The 16,864-nt window shown below is 29.2% G+C and overlaps 1 protein-coding gene and 1 pseudogene across 4 annotated transcripts; both read left to right on the forward strand.

Moving 5' to 3' along the window:
- The window catches only part of LOC107639909, an 8,515-nt pseudogene extending 6,237 nt beyond the window's left edge, over window positions 1-2,278 (forward strand).
- On the forward strand, window positions 7,259-16,422 carry LOC107641606 (MADS-box transcription factor 27). Of its 4 annotated transcripts, none has more exons than XM_016345090.2 (8): window positions 7,259-7,430; window positions 7,557-7,758; window positions 13,616-13,694; window positions 15,054-15,115; window positions 15,259-15,358; window positions 15,478-15,519; window positions 15,794-15,905; window positions 16,044-16,422. In XM_016345090.2, the coding sequence occupies exons 2-7, from the start codon at window positions 7,577-7,579 to the stop codon at window positions 15,902-15,904; spliced, it is 576 nt and encodes a 191-aa protein (XP_016200576.1). In that variant the 5' UTR covers window positions 7,259-7,430; window positions 7,557-7,576; the 3' UTR covers window position 15,905; window positions 16,044-16,422. The 4 variants fall into 4 exon arrangements, with proteins under 4 accessions (XP_016200576.1, XP_020978395.1, XP_016200575.1 ...); XM_021122736.1 differs by having other exon boundaries at window positions 15,794-15,877; window positions 16,041-16,422; XM_016345089.2 differs by having other exon boundaries at window positions 15,794-15,877.

Genomic DNA, 16,864 nt, shown 5'->3' on the forward strand with positions numbered 1-16,864 from the left:
TCCTAACAATTTCCTTTTCATTTCATTTCAAACAATGATGAAGAATATATTACAGGTCAATTAAGGGGGAAAAGAGAGGAAACAATGTGTTGCACCTGGAACCAACGTAAATGTGCCAGCTAATTAAATTGAGCCCTCTCTTTTTCGATGCCAAAAGTTGACTTATATTTGGAGGTTGACTTATGAAGAACATACACCTGTCTTTATATTTCCTTTCAATGAATCGTCATCAACGTAAAATACAAATAACTCCTTGTATCTTAAGAAAGTTTATTTGAAGACAAGAAGATAAACATAAACAATAATAAGAAAATTATTGACATGATATACTACTTTATCTTATCATCTTAATGAAGCTAGGTAGGTGCATATATTTAAAAAGATCTTGGGCTATTGAATTCCCATGGCTGCAAACTGGCATTCTTTTCTTCACCTTTTATTCTCATCCTTCCATGTTTTTATTCTGAAAACTTATTCAATCAAATTCCAAATATCTAGGTTTACTACTGGCGATCCAAACATAGTTTACAGAGGACAAGCCATACCAAAATGGAGCACGTGGGAATCAACGTTAATTCAATTTCTTCGGCAAACTACACTGCTTGGAATGCTAGCAAGCATAGTAATGACATTGCTGATGCATGGATCATACAATTCAACAAGCAAGATTCTAAGTGTGTCATGGAAATACCAAACAACCTCTACCTCTCAAGAGAATACTACCCTTTCTCATCAAATTGATTTGATCAAGGTCTTGCCTCAATCGGTTACAATTGGATTTTCCGCGGCTACAAGTTATTACACAGAACGACATGTTGTTCAATCTTGGGAGTTCAGCTCTACTCTGGACGCAGAGCCTAGTCATGGAAAGAGTTCAAAAAAGACTTGGAAGATGGTGGTTGCATCGTGTTAGTGTTGCAAGTGTGAGGAGTGTTGAAATTAGTCCCACATCAAAGAAAGCAAGGAAGAGTGAGGAGTTTATAAGATGAGAGACCCATTTACTTGACACCTTAAAGTTTTGAGTTGGATGTGGTGTTTTCTCATCTTATGTTTTATGTTTTCTCACTTGAATTCTCTCCGGTTGTCGAGAGCTCGTAGCTGTTAGAGAGGGTGAGCTCTATTATTGATGATTTTGAAAGAGGAGCTGGACCAAGAAGGTACAGGAAGTTAGGCCAAGGTGGATTTGGAGCAGTGTATAGAGGCTACTTTGCTGATCTAGATTTGGTTGTTGCTGTTAAGAAGATATCAAGTGGATCAAGACAAGGGAGAAGAGAGTATGTAACTGAAGTCAAAGTCATTAGCAGGTTAAGGCATCGGAATCTTGTGCAACTCATAGGTTGGTGCCATGATCAAGGTGAGTTCCTTCTTGTTTATGAGTATATGCCAAATGGTAGTCTTGATTCCCATTTGTTTGGGAATAGGACTCCACTATCTTGGAACTTGAGGCACAAGATAGCTCTTGGATTGGCCTCTGCTATTCTCTATCTTCATGAAGAATGGGAACAATGTGTTATTCACAGAGATATCAAACCAAGCAATGTGATGTTGGATTCTAGTTTCAATGTCAAGCTTGGTGATTTCGGCTTGGCTAAGCTCATAGATCATGAGTTAGGGTCTCAGACATCGGCTTTAGCCGGAACTATTGGCTACATGGCTCCAGAATATATAAGCAGTCGTAGGATAAGTAAGAAGTCAGATGTGTATGCATGTTTGTATATAAATGAAAAATGCTTAATTAGAATATTAGTTTTTTTTATTATTTTAAAAATAATTTAACTATTTCATTTTATTCAATTTTACATTCATATTTGAAAGAAATTTTAATTCTATTTTTTGTGGTCAAAATTAATTAAAAATTCAAACGTGAAATGAAAGAAAATAATACGGCCCAAAGCTTGAGAATCCGGAACAATTGCCTTTCTTAAGTGTCTTGAATCTCCCGACCAAAAATCTCTGTCTTGAATCTTGATCCATCAAGTTCACATTGACCCGGAAAATCAATAATTTTGGGCCTTAGAGCAGCTTTAAAGACCCATCTTTTAGCGAATTTAGCCCAAATTGGTATATCTAATGGGTAGAATGAAAGAAAGGGTGCTGCTAATTCGGATTATTGAGAGTTTATATAGGGCCTAGGTACCTGACCAAGAAAAAAGATAGGGCCTAGGTATAGCCTTATATTTATTTAGAGAAATGATATTTTATTATTTTTTGTATCTAACTTTTTTATATATATTTTTTCATAATTAGGTTCCAAAGCCTCGACCAACAGGAGAGGTAAACATGTCACTAATGAATGCAACACAGAAAACTTAGTACCAAGTATTCCACCCCCTACTAAGAAAACAAAAACTCCTGAACCTCAAATCCAACCCCACACAAGAATAGTGCATCACCACCAAAAATTAAAACATAAATTTTTATCTTTTTCACTTTCTATCAATTACTTTTAATAAAAAAATATAAATAAAAAATTATTTAAAAAATTATTCATATATATATATATATATATATATTTTTTACTAAAAATAGGAGACTCGAACTCACAACCTCTTAATTGAATATAGAGAGACTATGTCATTTGAGCTATAACTCATTAGCATATAATATTTCTTCATATAAGGGTTTACTTCACAATGTATGACACCAAAGAAATTTATGTTGCAACTTGCAAGCCTATGAAAGTGGATTAAAGTGTTAAAATTGAAGTTGTTTTAAATGGGTTAGATGGGTAGATGAAATATACGCGAAGTGCTTTGCTCCCCTATAAATAGACTCAATCGTTGCTCCTTGTACACAATCAAAAGAAGCAAAGCAACACAAAGCTTGAGCTTCTTGTAATTATTGTGAGTGAGAGTTTTCTTGTAGTGAATTTAATGTTGAAAAGGGTGTGTGGTATAAAATAAGAATATTATTGTAAGTAATACACTGGATTTTAGATAAATTTTTTAGTATTTATTAGTTATTATATAATAAAAGTATATCTCATTATAATTACACTGTATTGTAATTATCGTTAAATATAGTGAATATTTTAGAGTTCTGGCTTGTAATTTTTCTCCCATAATTTTGAGATTTTTCATATTAAACTAAGGATATTATTTTGTTTTTTAGTATAGCTAGAACGTATATGTTATTATTTATGTGAAAATATTTAAAAAATAAAAAAAATTGTTAAAATAGACTAAATTTATTTTATTTAACATTTATTAATTATCGCTATAATCAATTAATACAAAATAAAACAAATTTAAATTGTCTAAGTTGATTTTTTATTGTCTCAATAACATTATCATTATAAGTGTTATATTGTTCATCACTTGTGTGATATTACTTTCGTTTATCAAGTTAGAATCACATTTGTCTTCTAATTAAAAAAACTAAGGCAATGTAGACAAAAAAAAAAGTTGAGATATCAAATTCACGATCAAGCTAAGATAGAACTTGATCAATGTCATTGCAACGCTCTCCACCATCGAGAGGTTTCGAGAAAGAATCAAGTGAAAAAATATAAAATGAGAAGACACTACATCTAACTCAAAACCTTAAGATATTAAGTCAATGAGTCTTTCATCTTATAAACTCCTCACTCTTCTTTGTTTTCTTTGATGTAGGACTAACTTCAACACTCCTCACACTTGCAACATTAACAGCATGCTGCTCCTACTATACCTTATTCAAGTATCAATTACTACTTTGTGAATGTTCTTGACGCATTGAACAAGTAGTATACTTGGAAAATTAATTGCATGCCATAGTGGCGATCGAATTTAAGTGTTTGGATTGTAGTGAGGGCAAAGACTAGGAACTAATAAGAAGAAAAAGTAAACATGGTAGCTAGGGTTTGGAAGCAAAGATGCCTTCATCTATCTATAAACACAACACGTAACGCTTATGATGATCAAGTAGGTCATGAGAATCATAATTCAAAAGGGACATACACATCCTACTCCCAAGAAAAAGCCATGCCATCTTTCCCCAAGTGCTAAGGGAGGTTATATTAATGATTAAGTTTCATGTGCCTTCACTGATTAACTTACTATTCTCCATCACAAAACTTGAAAGAAGTAAAAGCTGGATTAAGAAATATAATTAATAATTATGAAATTTAAGGCAAAGTCTATCTTGCTCGGATTCTGTACATAGAATGATTTACTGATCATTGACACCTGGCTAAACTCCTTCATTGGAGCACTAAATTAGGACTTATTAATGTGCCATTAAGCATTAAGCATTAATTTATAATTTGATGAAGTGACATGTTAACATGCCTCCTGTGGTAATAAGAACGAATCTTATTGGTGAAACAAATCTTGTGTACTGTTCATCACATGGGTTCAACCAATTGAAATGCAGAATTAGAGACAATAGACCATGCTTTATGACTATGTGCACGGTGCACCTGACCTGGCCCCCTGTTGGCTACTACATATAATAACCTTTCTTTCTTCTAACTTCTAACTACAATGTCTTAAAAGGCCATTCATTCAAGGTTTGTTAGCGTTTGGTGGAGAGATAGAGACGAAAAGACTGAAATTGAGAGACAGAAATTAAGAGACAGGGATTGAAATAAATATCAGTATTCTGTTTGGTGCAAAATGAGAGACAGGAATTGAAACAAGAATGAAACTCTAATTTAATTTGCACAAAGGGTAAAATTGGAATTAATTAATTGAAATGAAAGTATTTTAGGTATAAAATGTTATTAAAATTTCAGTTTTCATCTCTAAAAATTTCAGTCCCCTGTATCTCTACTTTTTGGAGATACTGAAATACTGAAATTTTAGAGACAGAGACAGAAATTTTAGTACCAGTCTCTAAACTAACAAACACCACACTGAACAAAATAAAAATCTTTAATAAAAAACATAAACTTTTAGGTCCTCGAGACATTAACATTATATCTATATATATTGTATTTCAATTACTCTCTTAACTAATAATTTCTTAATAACGGTGCTTTGGAAATTGGGATTTCACAGAAAAAGCAAGGAAAATAAAAGAATTGTTGAGTAATGTAAAATTTAGTTTATATAAACTAAACTAAACTTGATTTGATTTGATTTGATTTGAGTCTTATAAAAAGAATAATTGTTTTAATTAATTTTTGTTCTAATGTTGATATTCAAATTTGAAAATGCTTATTACTACATTTACCCGTCTTTTATTACTTGAAACCTCTTGTTAAAAAAAATGAAGGTATTTACCACATTTACCCTTTTTTTTATTTGAAACTCTCAATTAGAAAAGCTTATACTCTTAGCGAAACTCATATAACCAAATTGAGTATTTTATATGGTACAAAGTTATGTGTGACTCCAAAACCAAGATGCATTGTTTCTAAGAATAGCATCATAGGGCATGGGGGTGTCTCTTTCATCAGTCTTTCAATTCCTATGAATCAAAACCTTTGCGGTTTGCGCAAACAAATGTATGGTTTGCTTACCATTGGTCTCAGGCGTGCCATGCCTTTGACTTTTCCTCATTTCAGAATCAGAATCTATCATCTCATCAACACTTCTCTCTGTCTCTACTCACTACACTGCACTTCTAACACCAATTTAAATTATTCGTAAAAACGTACCTACAGTATATTCATACGAAGTTAATAGTTAAGAATTATTAGATTATAATTTAGTTAAATTTATTAAATTATCTAACAATTTTTAGTTATTAATTTTACATGAAGATAATTGTACGTAAGTCTCTACTTAAATTATTTTTTATATATTTATTATATTTATATCATATATATATACATTTGGATTGATCTTTTTGTGTTTCCAATAATATTTTTTCAATAACTAAAATTTGTTATTGGACGGCGACAACATAATTTTATTGAGATTGAAGTTGTGTATTTAATTGATCGATTTCTCAATTCGTTGAAATTTCTAGCAAATTACTCTAATACATAGTTACATACTAGTTGTTATTTGCATAAATTTCAATTAAACTTTTAATCGTTACATAGTGTATGTTTCTAATTAATTAATTACTGTATTTAAATTTTTTTACTTTTATTCTTTGGACGAATGTCTTTATTTAAAGTATTTTTGAGATAAATTCTTATTATGTAATGAATAAATTTTAATTGTTATTAATATTTTTATGGAGTTTAATTAGGTTAGGAAGTACATTTCTTCAATTAATTATTTTTTATTTTATAATATTTGTCCCTTTAACCATTTGTAAAGTGTTAAGCAATTCAACATTAAAAATTTCTTATAAAAATATTCATCAAAATATTACTATTTAATTTATATAACTAATTCAAGATATTAACAAACGTTTGATTATTGTTTGTGCTATAATATATATATCCACGAAAAAGCGACAATTTTAATATTGATTTTATATTGAAATAATTAAACTACACCGTACCACATCCACTCGTATATTTTTAGAGGTTTCCCCCTATATATTTTTCAAGGACCGATTATTCAATCGAGTACTTCTAGGGAGCCAATGGCCTAAACGTACAATGTGAATAAAATGAACATCACCCATACTATCTAGAATAACTATCCGAATACCAGGGATAATAAACATGAGCCAAGAATTGAACTCTTGACTTTTCGAATCTAGAACTCTAATACTATATCATAAAACCACTTATCCCAAAAGTGTAACTTGACAGGACAATGTAACACTAATAGTTATATCTCTAATAATTCTCAAACCTCCATTGTACACGTTGTACGCTTAGACAATTAGCTCCCTATACTTATTCTTTTCGAAACCAGAAAAAGATAATTAACTAACTATGATTTTCCAGCTATAATAATAATGAATAATAGTATTAATAATAATGATAATGCAACTAAAACTACATGCCCACTATATATACTTAAGCATCTCTCACAAATTAAATAATACAATTAGCCTAAAAACTATTATTGTCCATTATTTCTAAACTTTTAATATAAATAAAAAAATGCAAAGCAAAGGGAAAAATATATTGAAAGAGAAAAACAAATATCTGTACGTGTAACGTGTCAGAGATTAATACGGCTGACGGCGCCACAAAAATTCTAAAACTGATGAAAAAAATATTGTAATAGCATAGTCCTTACTCCTTAGTCCAAATATTACTACATACTATAATATAATAATATAATATTCTCTTCCTCGATCGAATACTTGAACTGTAGAAAGTACACTATTACTAAAGCTATAGTCACAACTCACAATGCAACTCTAATTAACTTAATTATGATCTCTAATTATTCTATAAAATTAATCTTAATTAATTAACCCACTTTTGTGCTTATTATAAAGCCTCTTTGGACTTGCCATTGCCACACACAAAATGGAAAGGCACCAACACCACCACCACCATAAGCATAATATTCTTGCACCCTCTCACTACTCATCTCCATTAACCTCCAATTAAGATTCCTCTCTCTTTGCTTTAATTTTCCCTCTACCAAGTAAGCTCAAATCTTTTAATTAATTTTCCATACTAATTAAGCATTTCATTAGCTTAATTACATATATAGTTTAATTTGTGTATCATTAAGCAATAATGAAGAAGTATATATTATTTTGCTCTTTAGGAAACCCTAGGTTATTGAAAATGGGAAGAGGGAAGATTGTGATTCGGAGGATCGATAATTCGACGAGCAGGCAAGTTACTTTCTCAAAGAGGAGAAAGGGTTTGATCAAGAAAGCCAAGGAGCTTGCTATCCTCTGCGATGCAGAAGTTGGTCTTGTTATATTCTCCAGCACTTCAAAACTTTATGAATATGCTAACACAAGGTTTCAACTTTCAACCATACTTCATTTAATTCATTTCCATCTTAATAACCTTATATATATCTATGTATGTAGGTTTCATTTCTGCTTATTCTTATATATGTTCGATGCATCATATTCATATATAACTGCACTGATTAAATTAATTAAGCTGATAATTATTATAGTCCGAGGGAGTATTTTACATGATTTATCATAATATATAGTATTCTTGATGATTATGCATGACCAAAATCTTATATATCGATAGCTTGTTACATTTCTAATTAACAAGCTTTATATATAAGCTTAATAAAGCTAAGCCCTATGTTGTGCTCATCCGAAGACAGAGCTGCAGAGAGAAGAGATCTAGTATCTTAATCTTAATTAATTAGTATTCAGTAACTTAGTTTATTTCTGTGGTCGAATAGATACTTACCTACAGTTGTTTTCTTGTGAAGTTGTTAATTGAAAATCGTTAGATAATTTAACATGTTTGACTAAATTATTATCTAACGATTCTCAACTAACAACTTCGTATGAAGACAACTGCACGTGAGTTTCTATTCAATTCAAGAGTATCTTAAATTTGAGTTTTGAAAATGAAAAAATTGGGGTTAAAAGAACTAGCTATATCCCTTATAGGATCTTAAATACTCTAATAAAATTGTCTTTCATATATAAATATCTTCTAAAACAGATATAGCTTCTTTCATTTTACTTTTCATTATTATCACCCTTCCATCTTAAGTAAGTATAAACTGCAGAACATTGAGAAAACTTTTCCTAATCATGAAAATCAGTTATATGGTTTATTCTATAGTGATGGTATATATAGTTTGTTCAAAGAAGAAATATATTCAATATTCACATATAGTGTTTGGGGTATAGACCTTTTTTATCCTGCTTATCTATAAGCTAAGGAGCAAGGATATATATCTCAACATATTAGCAATTATTATAGTAAGATTATTTATATACTTCGATTTAATAATTTCAGCTTCCTAGCTATTAGGCTACTATCTTTCATGAGTTAAATGTTTATTAATTATTTAAAAATATTATTTATACACTAAAATCAGTCACTGTATATTTGTGAACAAATATATATGTAATTTAATTTATTTTTAATATGTATTTTGTATTTCGATGTATATTCTATCTTAGTGACTAATTTTAGTGTACATCTAACATGAATACTCATAATACAAACAAATTTTACTTTATCATCTAATCAAATATTTATGTTTATAAAACTTATAAAATTAAACAACTTAATAAGATATTTTAGTAATGTGATATATGTGTATATATATTCTTACATTAATCACACATACAAATTATTAAATCCACTTATCCATATCTTTCATAATACCATGCATCTCAATTTGTTGGTTTTGACAATTTCAGAAGGTTTTAGCACATAGAAGCATATATATAAATGATTCCAATATTTGCAAAACTTTAGCCACTACCAATAATCCAAATGATTTAGTTAGTTGATACCATGCCTTTTTAGCCGATCGATGATGTCAATAAGTATCATTCAGGATGTGAAAAAGTGGGAATAGAATTACACAAGAACATGTCCCATCCCAAAACAAATATTCAATTCAAGTTCCCATTTAGGATCAATTCATGTCACGGGCAAATACATGCATCAAATAAAGCGTTTTAGCCACTAGTTTTTTGACATAGACAACTTTATAATATAATTATTTTAAGAATCTCTAACTAATTTAAGCAGCTATATGATTTGTTAGGTTTGAAATCACCTCATTCTCTAGTTTCCTTGCAATTTTATAACCCTTTTTTCCTTTTTTTTATACTTTTTGCCTAGTCCTTATCCAAAGTAATCAACAAAATTTTAAGCACAAACCCACCACTTTCTTAGGATCCTTGAGCTAGCTTAACTTTTCTCTAAAGTTTATTTTATATCCCCTTGCTAGTTAAACTAAATCCATGGTACATTCAATAATTAAGTGGAATAATCGATCTCCTTATTTAGATTTTTTTAGTATTTTTTTCTTTGACATATAGTTGAAAAGCAAAATTATTGAGCTTCTTTATATGATAAACAATATATTAAAAATTATAAATTCATATAATGTTAGACATATATATATGTTGGTGTGTATGGAGGAAGCATCTTAACAAAATAGAATCAAAAAAAGTATATACATTCATAGAAAGAAATCTTGCATATTTCAAAAATATAATTATATGAACAAGTGTTGGTCTCAAAAGAATGATAGTAATAACTCAACCCTTGTGGAAATCAGTTAGAGATATTATATATGTGAAAATATCTTCAAATACATATTATATATGCTGAATCATGCCATAGTAGGAACTATTGTGTAATCTGAAATCTGAAATATTTAATTTGGTTTGATTTTTATTTTCATTATTATTTGTTGAATATCTTTATTGTTAATTAATACTAATCGTATCATTTTACTTCTATGTTGTATTGTCTAAATTTTATTAAGTAAAAAATATTAAAATAATAAAATCTAATTATCTAAAATTATAATAATTAACCATATAATATCTATCTAATTATCCAAAATTTAAAATAAAACAACACATGCACTCACAAAATTCAACTCTCTATGGCCAAATGAGTCTTATATTGAGCAAAGTTTAGTAGAGTATAAACATTATATTGAACTCTAACTAGATTAATGTAGTTTTCATAAGACATATCTCATTTATTAAGAATTTTGATAATGCTAGAAAGATTAAAAAAAAATTATTTTATTTAACATTTATTAATCATTATAATAATTAATAAATACTAAATAAAATAAATTTTAACTGTTTTTTACTAACTCTTTTTTGTTACTAAATATTTCCATAAGAATCCTTATATGTACATTATATTGGCACAAAGAGAGACATAATACACAACAGAAAGATCAACCACAAACAACACATAACACATATGAAATACAAAGATTTTAAAATCTACCCAAAAGTAGTTAGTATGTTTTCTCTTTTCAATAAAATAAAGTCTACATGCATATGATAGTCATATAATAAAAGATAGTATAAGCTTTGGATTATATTATATGCAGAAAACAAGTCCATTAATAAATGGTTAGCAAAAACAGTGTCATTGTGTCCATCCAAAGACTTAGCTTCGGTTCCATTTATTTAAGTAACATGCCATAATAACTCTTTAAGTAAATCACTCTTGTTAATTAAGAATAAAATCAATAATTTAGACGTGTCATGGTGGAAACTCATGTGCAGTCAACTTCACGTGAAGTTGTGAAGTCGACTGCACTTGAGTTTCGATCGCGTGTGATACCGAGAGACCCAAAAACTATGGCAGAGGTACTTTAGGTTGAGGCCATGAGAGAGTGTACAAAGATTTTGGAAATGAGAACTAAATTCTCTCTTATATTCTCTAGATGGAGACATGTGATTATCAAAGCACATAAAATTTTGTGCATTTACATTTATATCATCTTACTATTGTATTTATATTTGATTTATTGGATTCGTATCATAATAAGTGTTTATCTAATCTTCTCATTTTACCATTGTAGTATGTTCTCCAACAAAAATTTAATTTGAATTAAATTTTCATAGCCTTATACTGATAATATAAACCTTTTATACACTACTATCAACCAATCATATGTTACAAAAATATTTGATTCTAAAATACCTAAAGTTAACAAGTTACTAAAATTTTTAAAATTAAATGTCAATATAGAAGTTTGTATTTACACTATTATATAAGAATTATTAAATTGCAAAAAAAAAAAAACTATCATTTTACATTAGATATATTTAATTTGAAGTGGGACTCTTGAGAGTAAAATATTTAAAATTTTGAGTGAAAGGATTATTGAAGGAGCATTAGTTATATAAAAAAGATCTATAATTTTTTTATTATGCATATTATGGTTGATTGTCAAAAATGTGTACATTTTTATTTTATTCATATCCTTAGGGAGATTACTAATGCCTTTATGAATAGGTCATAATATAACTAAAATCATAAACATTGGAAGATATCAGAATTCAGCCAAGAATTACTAGAACTCTACTCTCTTAGCGTAATCCATGAATTGAATGTATGTATATGCTCATGACTCATGAGAGGTTCATTGTTCCCTCTCTTCTCTTTATTTTTGGTCCCACTTATAAAATTAAAGGTGAAAGATTACACTTTATTCTCTCAAGTATTAAAAGAACTACGTTTAAATATGCATCAACATTTAAGAGTCGAGAACTGGGAATGTATGACAAGAGTCATATATCTTAAACTCCCAATGACACAGTATCCTATGTATATACAGAAAGTTCTTCAATAATATAGAGTTATGTCATGAATGATATATACTTCCTGTATTCTATATATACAGAAAGTTTTTGAATAATATATACAAGAATTAAATCCTACAAAAATATAAGTGGACAATGAAAATACTAAACAATGTAAATAATAAATAGATTGGATGTTCAATTTACTAGGTGTGTAGATAGTTATTTTAATATTAAAATTTAGGTGTATAATTTAGGAGTATAATATGTTTTTATTTTATTAGACTAATTTTAAAATCTATTATTCATATTGTTCACAAAAATCATTGTCTACTTAGCAAAATTCTTCGATCATTTAACACAACTAGAATTCCATATATAGCTAATATACCTCTCTCATGTAAGAATATCTTTTAAGTTAATGTGAATTTTTGTATAAATTTTGTTTGGATAAAATACTGTTTTGATTTCTAACATTTAGAGTGAATCCTATTTTGGTTTCTAATGTTTTAATCGTCATATTTTTATCCCAAAAAATTTAAAATAATATCAAGGTTATCTCACCGTAAAATTCTTTACTAACAATTAATGATCGAAATTGATGTACTGTTAATAATGCTTTTGTTAAAGCTATGTTTGCTCAATCTCCCTCTCCCACCTTCACCCTCTCAATAAGTTTAAACTCTATTTTTCTACTCCCTTTTTCTTTTCCCTCATATCCCTCTTGCAGAATTAATAGTGTAAAAAAAAGAGAAAGAAGAGAATAGAAGAATGAGATTTAGGCCCAATTTGGGTAAACAGCTTAATTAAACTCCTTTTGAAAAAATAGCTTAAACAATAATTGGCTATATTAAAAGTAACTTATAAATAAATTATTTTGTATTTTGATTTTTAGTTCTAAAGGTGCTTATTTTATAGAAATGTCATAAAAAGTAATAGTATTATGAAAGAAGTCATTTTTTTAACTTCTCTATAAGCTTCTAAATAACTTCTTAGAAAGCTGCAATTTGGTTTTGAAAATTGAACTAGACATTAATACTACTACTTTTCACAAGTCAAACGCTCAAAAAAGTTATTTTTAAAGCTTTTCAAACGGGTCCTTAGACTTATTGAGAGGGTGAAAGGAAAAGATAGAAGTTGAACAAACATAGCTTTAACAAAAATATTATTAATAGTACATTAATTTCGTTAATTGTTAGTGAAGAATTTGACGGTGGGATAACATTAATGCCATGTTAAACATTTTAGGATAAAAATAGAACGATTAAAATGTTAGATATCAAAATATAATTCACCCCAAATATTGGAATCGAAAACAGTACTATACTCATTTTTTTTTAATTTGTCTTATATTAAATTTTTTTTAAGGTCAATATTAATCAAACTTTAGATCTTTTGAGAAAAATAATTTCATAACATGTAAAAATCACTATTTAAATAAGTTACTAATCTTTTTGTTCATACTTATAAAATTTGTTTCATCCTTTGAGAAACATATATTGTTGAGTTGATATAAATGCTGAATGTGCTTTCCTATGTCTTGTATTAACACAGCTTTCATAAAACAAGTAAAAATATGACAATTCATTTATGTGATCAGCATGAAATCAGTGATCGAGAGATATAACTCATGCAAGGAGGAAGAACAACAACTCATAAATCCAGAATCTGAGGTTAAGGTCTGCTCTAATCACAGCCTTATTTTATAAGTGCATCATTAGGTTATTTATTAATCAATTTGTTTAATTGCAACACTAAATCTGTGATATATATTATGGCCAAATCTATCAGAACCATTTACTATGAGCTAATCATAGTATATGATCTGATGAGCTAAGCTAATTGGATTATGTTTGTCCTTCTGTAAATACGGTCAGAACTTGTTTTATTTAGCTTTCACTAATTGTTGCAGTAATTAATGAATGTTAAATAAGACAAATTTTAAATAGATTCCAGGATAAGACCTTAGGCTCTGCAATCACAATATCTAATTTTTGTGGTGTGGTTATCCTAAGATTCTTATCACAATCCATCAACCCATCCTCCTTTGGTCAGCATAGATAATACAAATGCATAAATAGAATATGCAGTAAAAGCTAAAAACATTATGAAATAACATCAACAATCTTCAGAAGATAACAGTAAACCACCACATAAATTGCTCATGCTGACAAATGAAAATCAGGATGAAGCATTATTCCTTAAATGCAACTTCAATCAGAACTAAAACTCAAACGTATTTTTGGTAAAAATATTCTAGAATCCTGATCAGCCAAGTCAAACGAACTATTTTTTAATGGAGTTATAGCCTGTGACTTGTCATATGAATATAACTCCGTTAGGAAATAGTTTGTTTGTCTTGACTGTTACAGTATTGCTAGAATATCTTCAAAATTCGGTTAAAGTCACAAGGTTGAACTATTATATTTGAATTTTTATACCCCAGTAATTAACCAATAAATATTCAACATAATAATTATATAAATTTCAAATAATGACATGCAAGTGAAGCAAAAGTCCTCCAAAATTAACTCAGAATTAAAATGGATGACTAGGCCATAAACTTGCTTGAGATGAAAGGAAAAAGAGAAAAGGCTGAGGAAGAATTTGAGTTGGCAATCTGAAATAGAGTAAGGTTATGGAATCAATTCCATACTTCGATTTCAAATGCCAACAAATTCTTCTCCTCCAAACTGGAAGGAAAAAATGAAAATCACCAGAACAAACTATATAAGCTCTATTCAATTAAACAATAAAGATGTTGCAAGTATTTGATTATTCATGATATTGCAACTTGACTCTATGAGAGGTAGTATCAAACAGAAGAATCATATTGGCTTTCATAAAGAAAGAATTTCACCTGATCATTCTAAATCTCACTATACATTTTGAAATTTAAGTTACCATATTATCCCATATCTCATTGCTGGTCACATTGAAGCCCTCTGTTGGATCTAGTTCAAAATGAAGAAAATGATCCCTTTTGCATTTTATGCATTTGCATTACTCATTACATCACTTCACTTGATAATTGATAGTTTTGGCAAAGGGAGGCAGAAATTTTAAGGCAGCAACTACAGAACCTCCAAGAAAATCATCGGTACAGCCTTTATACTAATGTACTTAGCCATTTATTTTTTCATAGTCCAACAATCAATGTTTCTTTTCCCCTGTTTTGAATGATTGAAGTTAGTGAATTTTTGACATCTGATCTAATTAAGCTGCTAAAATATGATGACACAGGCAATTGATGGGACAACATCTTTACGGTTTGAGTGTGAGAAACCTACAAGATCTAGAGAACCAACTAGAAATGAGTCTCCAAGGTGTCCGAATGAAAAAGGTCAACAACTGCTTCTGGAATTCTCACTAAGAAGGAACAAAGATAGATTACTTGATTATTCCCATTAAAAAAAAAAAACTTAAGCACCAGAAAGCAACTAACTGAATCAAATTCTGCAGGAACAAATTCTAACAGAAGAAATCAAGGAGCTGAACCGAAAGGTGTGTGTGGCGCAGCAACGGTCAATAATCTTTCTCTAAAAAATGGAAAATACTATTTGTACACTAAGATCAGCTACTAAAATCAGCTACCAATATATTTGTGTATAAATACATGTGTAGTTTAATTTATTTTCAATGTGTATTTGTATTCCAACATGTATTTTATACTAGTGACTGATTTTGGTGGCTGATTTTAGTGTACACCTAGCGTAACCCTAAAAAAATTTATAAGTTATAACCCTGACTTACCTTTTTAACTATTTTGCAAATTCAGGGCAATCTTATCCATCAAGAAAATTTGGAACTTTTTAAGAAAGTAAACCTGATGCAGGAAGAAAACACACAATTATGCAGAAAGGTAGTCCAGCTTGATTACTCTATATAGGGTATCCCCATTCACCAAAAATCAATTTCAAATTTTGGCTATTTTTGTGTATGCTTAGAAACTATTGAGAATCATTTTGAGAGGAAGTAGCAAACAAACACACAGAAATAGACTTAAGAATGAAAGTGTGATGTAGCAGGTGTATGGCACAAGCGAAATGGAAGCAACAAGCAGAAATGGATTTATTCCAATTCCATATGGTATTCAAGTAGGAGGAGGAGGCTCACAGGAATTAGTCCAACTTCAGTTATGCCAGCCAGAGCAAGAAGCGTGTGAGACTTCAGCAAGTGCAACAAAATGATAATCACACATGAACAAGTGAAGACTTTCTCTAAACAAAATGAGATGTGGATGTAAAATTAATTGCTTATGGAAAATCTTAATATAGCATAGCAAGAAAAATTAAAGATGCAATGCAACCGTATATGTCAAGAATTAATAAAGATGCATGCATGCATATACAAATATGATTTATTTGCATGCAACTAAAATAATGAACAGGTTCTTACTTACTTTAACTTGCTTCACTTGCTAACACAGAACGCGATTCTGGTTCGTTTATATAGGCGAGAGAGAGAGAACAGAGAAGGAAGGAAATATCTGAGGGAGTCAAAAAATATCTCATTCTTTTTTCTATTAATTAATCCGTCATTAATAAAGTAAGGAAAAAGCTTGGTTAGTTGCTACCCACGTCCATGGCTAACGCTTTTTATTTTTTATTTTTTAAATTCGTTTTTCTTGATTTTTGTTATCCGAAAGTTACAAACGCTAGCAAAACATGACGCACTGTTTCAAATTTTTATCCGGAATGTTCGAGTGCATTATTAAATCATTTAACTACTTTAAATAAAGATAATTGTACCTGAATTTTTATTAATTTATTATTTTTTGTTAATAATTAATTAATATTAAAATTAAATTTTAAATTTTAATAATATAAAAATAAATATTAACTAAAAT

Source organism: Arachis ipaensis, chromosome B05 (genome assembly GCF_000816755.2).
Source record: "Arachis ipaensis cultivar K30076 chromosome B05, Araip1.1, whole genome shotgun sequence".
Lineage (NCBI taxonomy): Eukaryota > Viridiplantae > Streptophyta > Magnoliopsida > Fabales > Fabaceae > Arachis > Arachis ipaensis.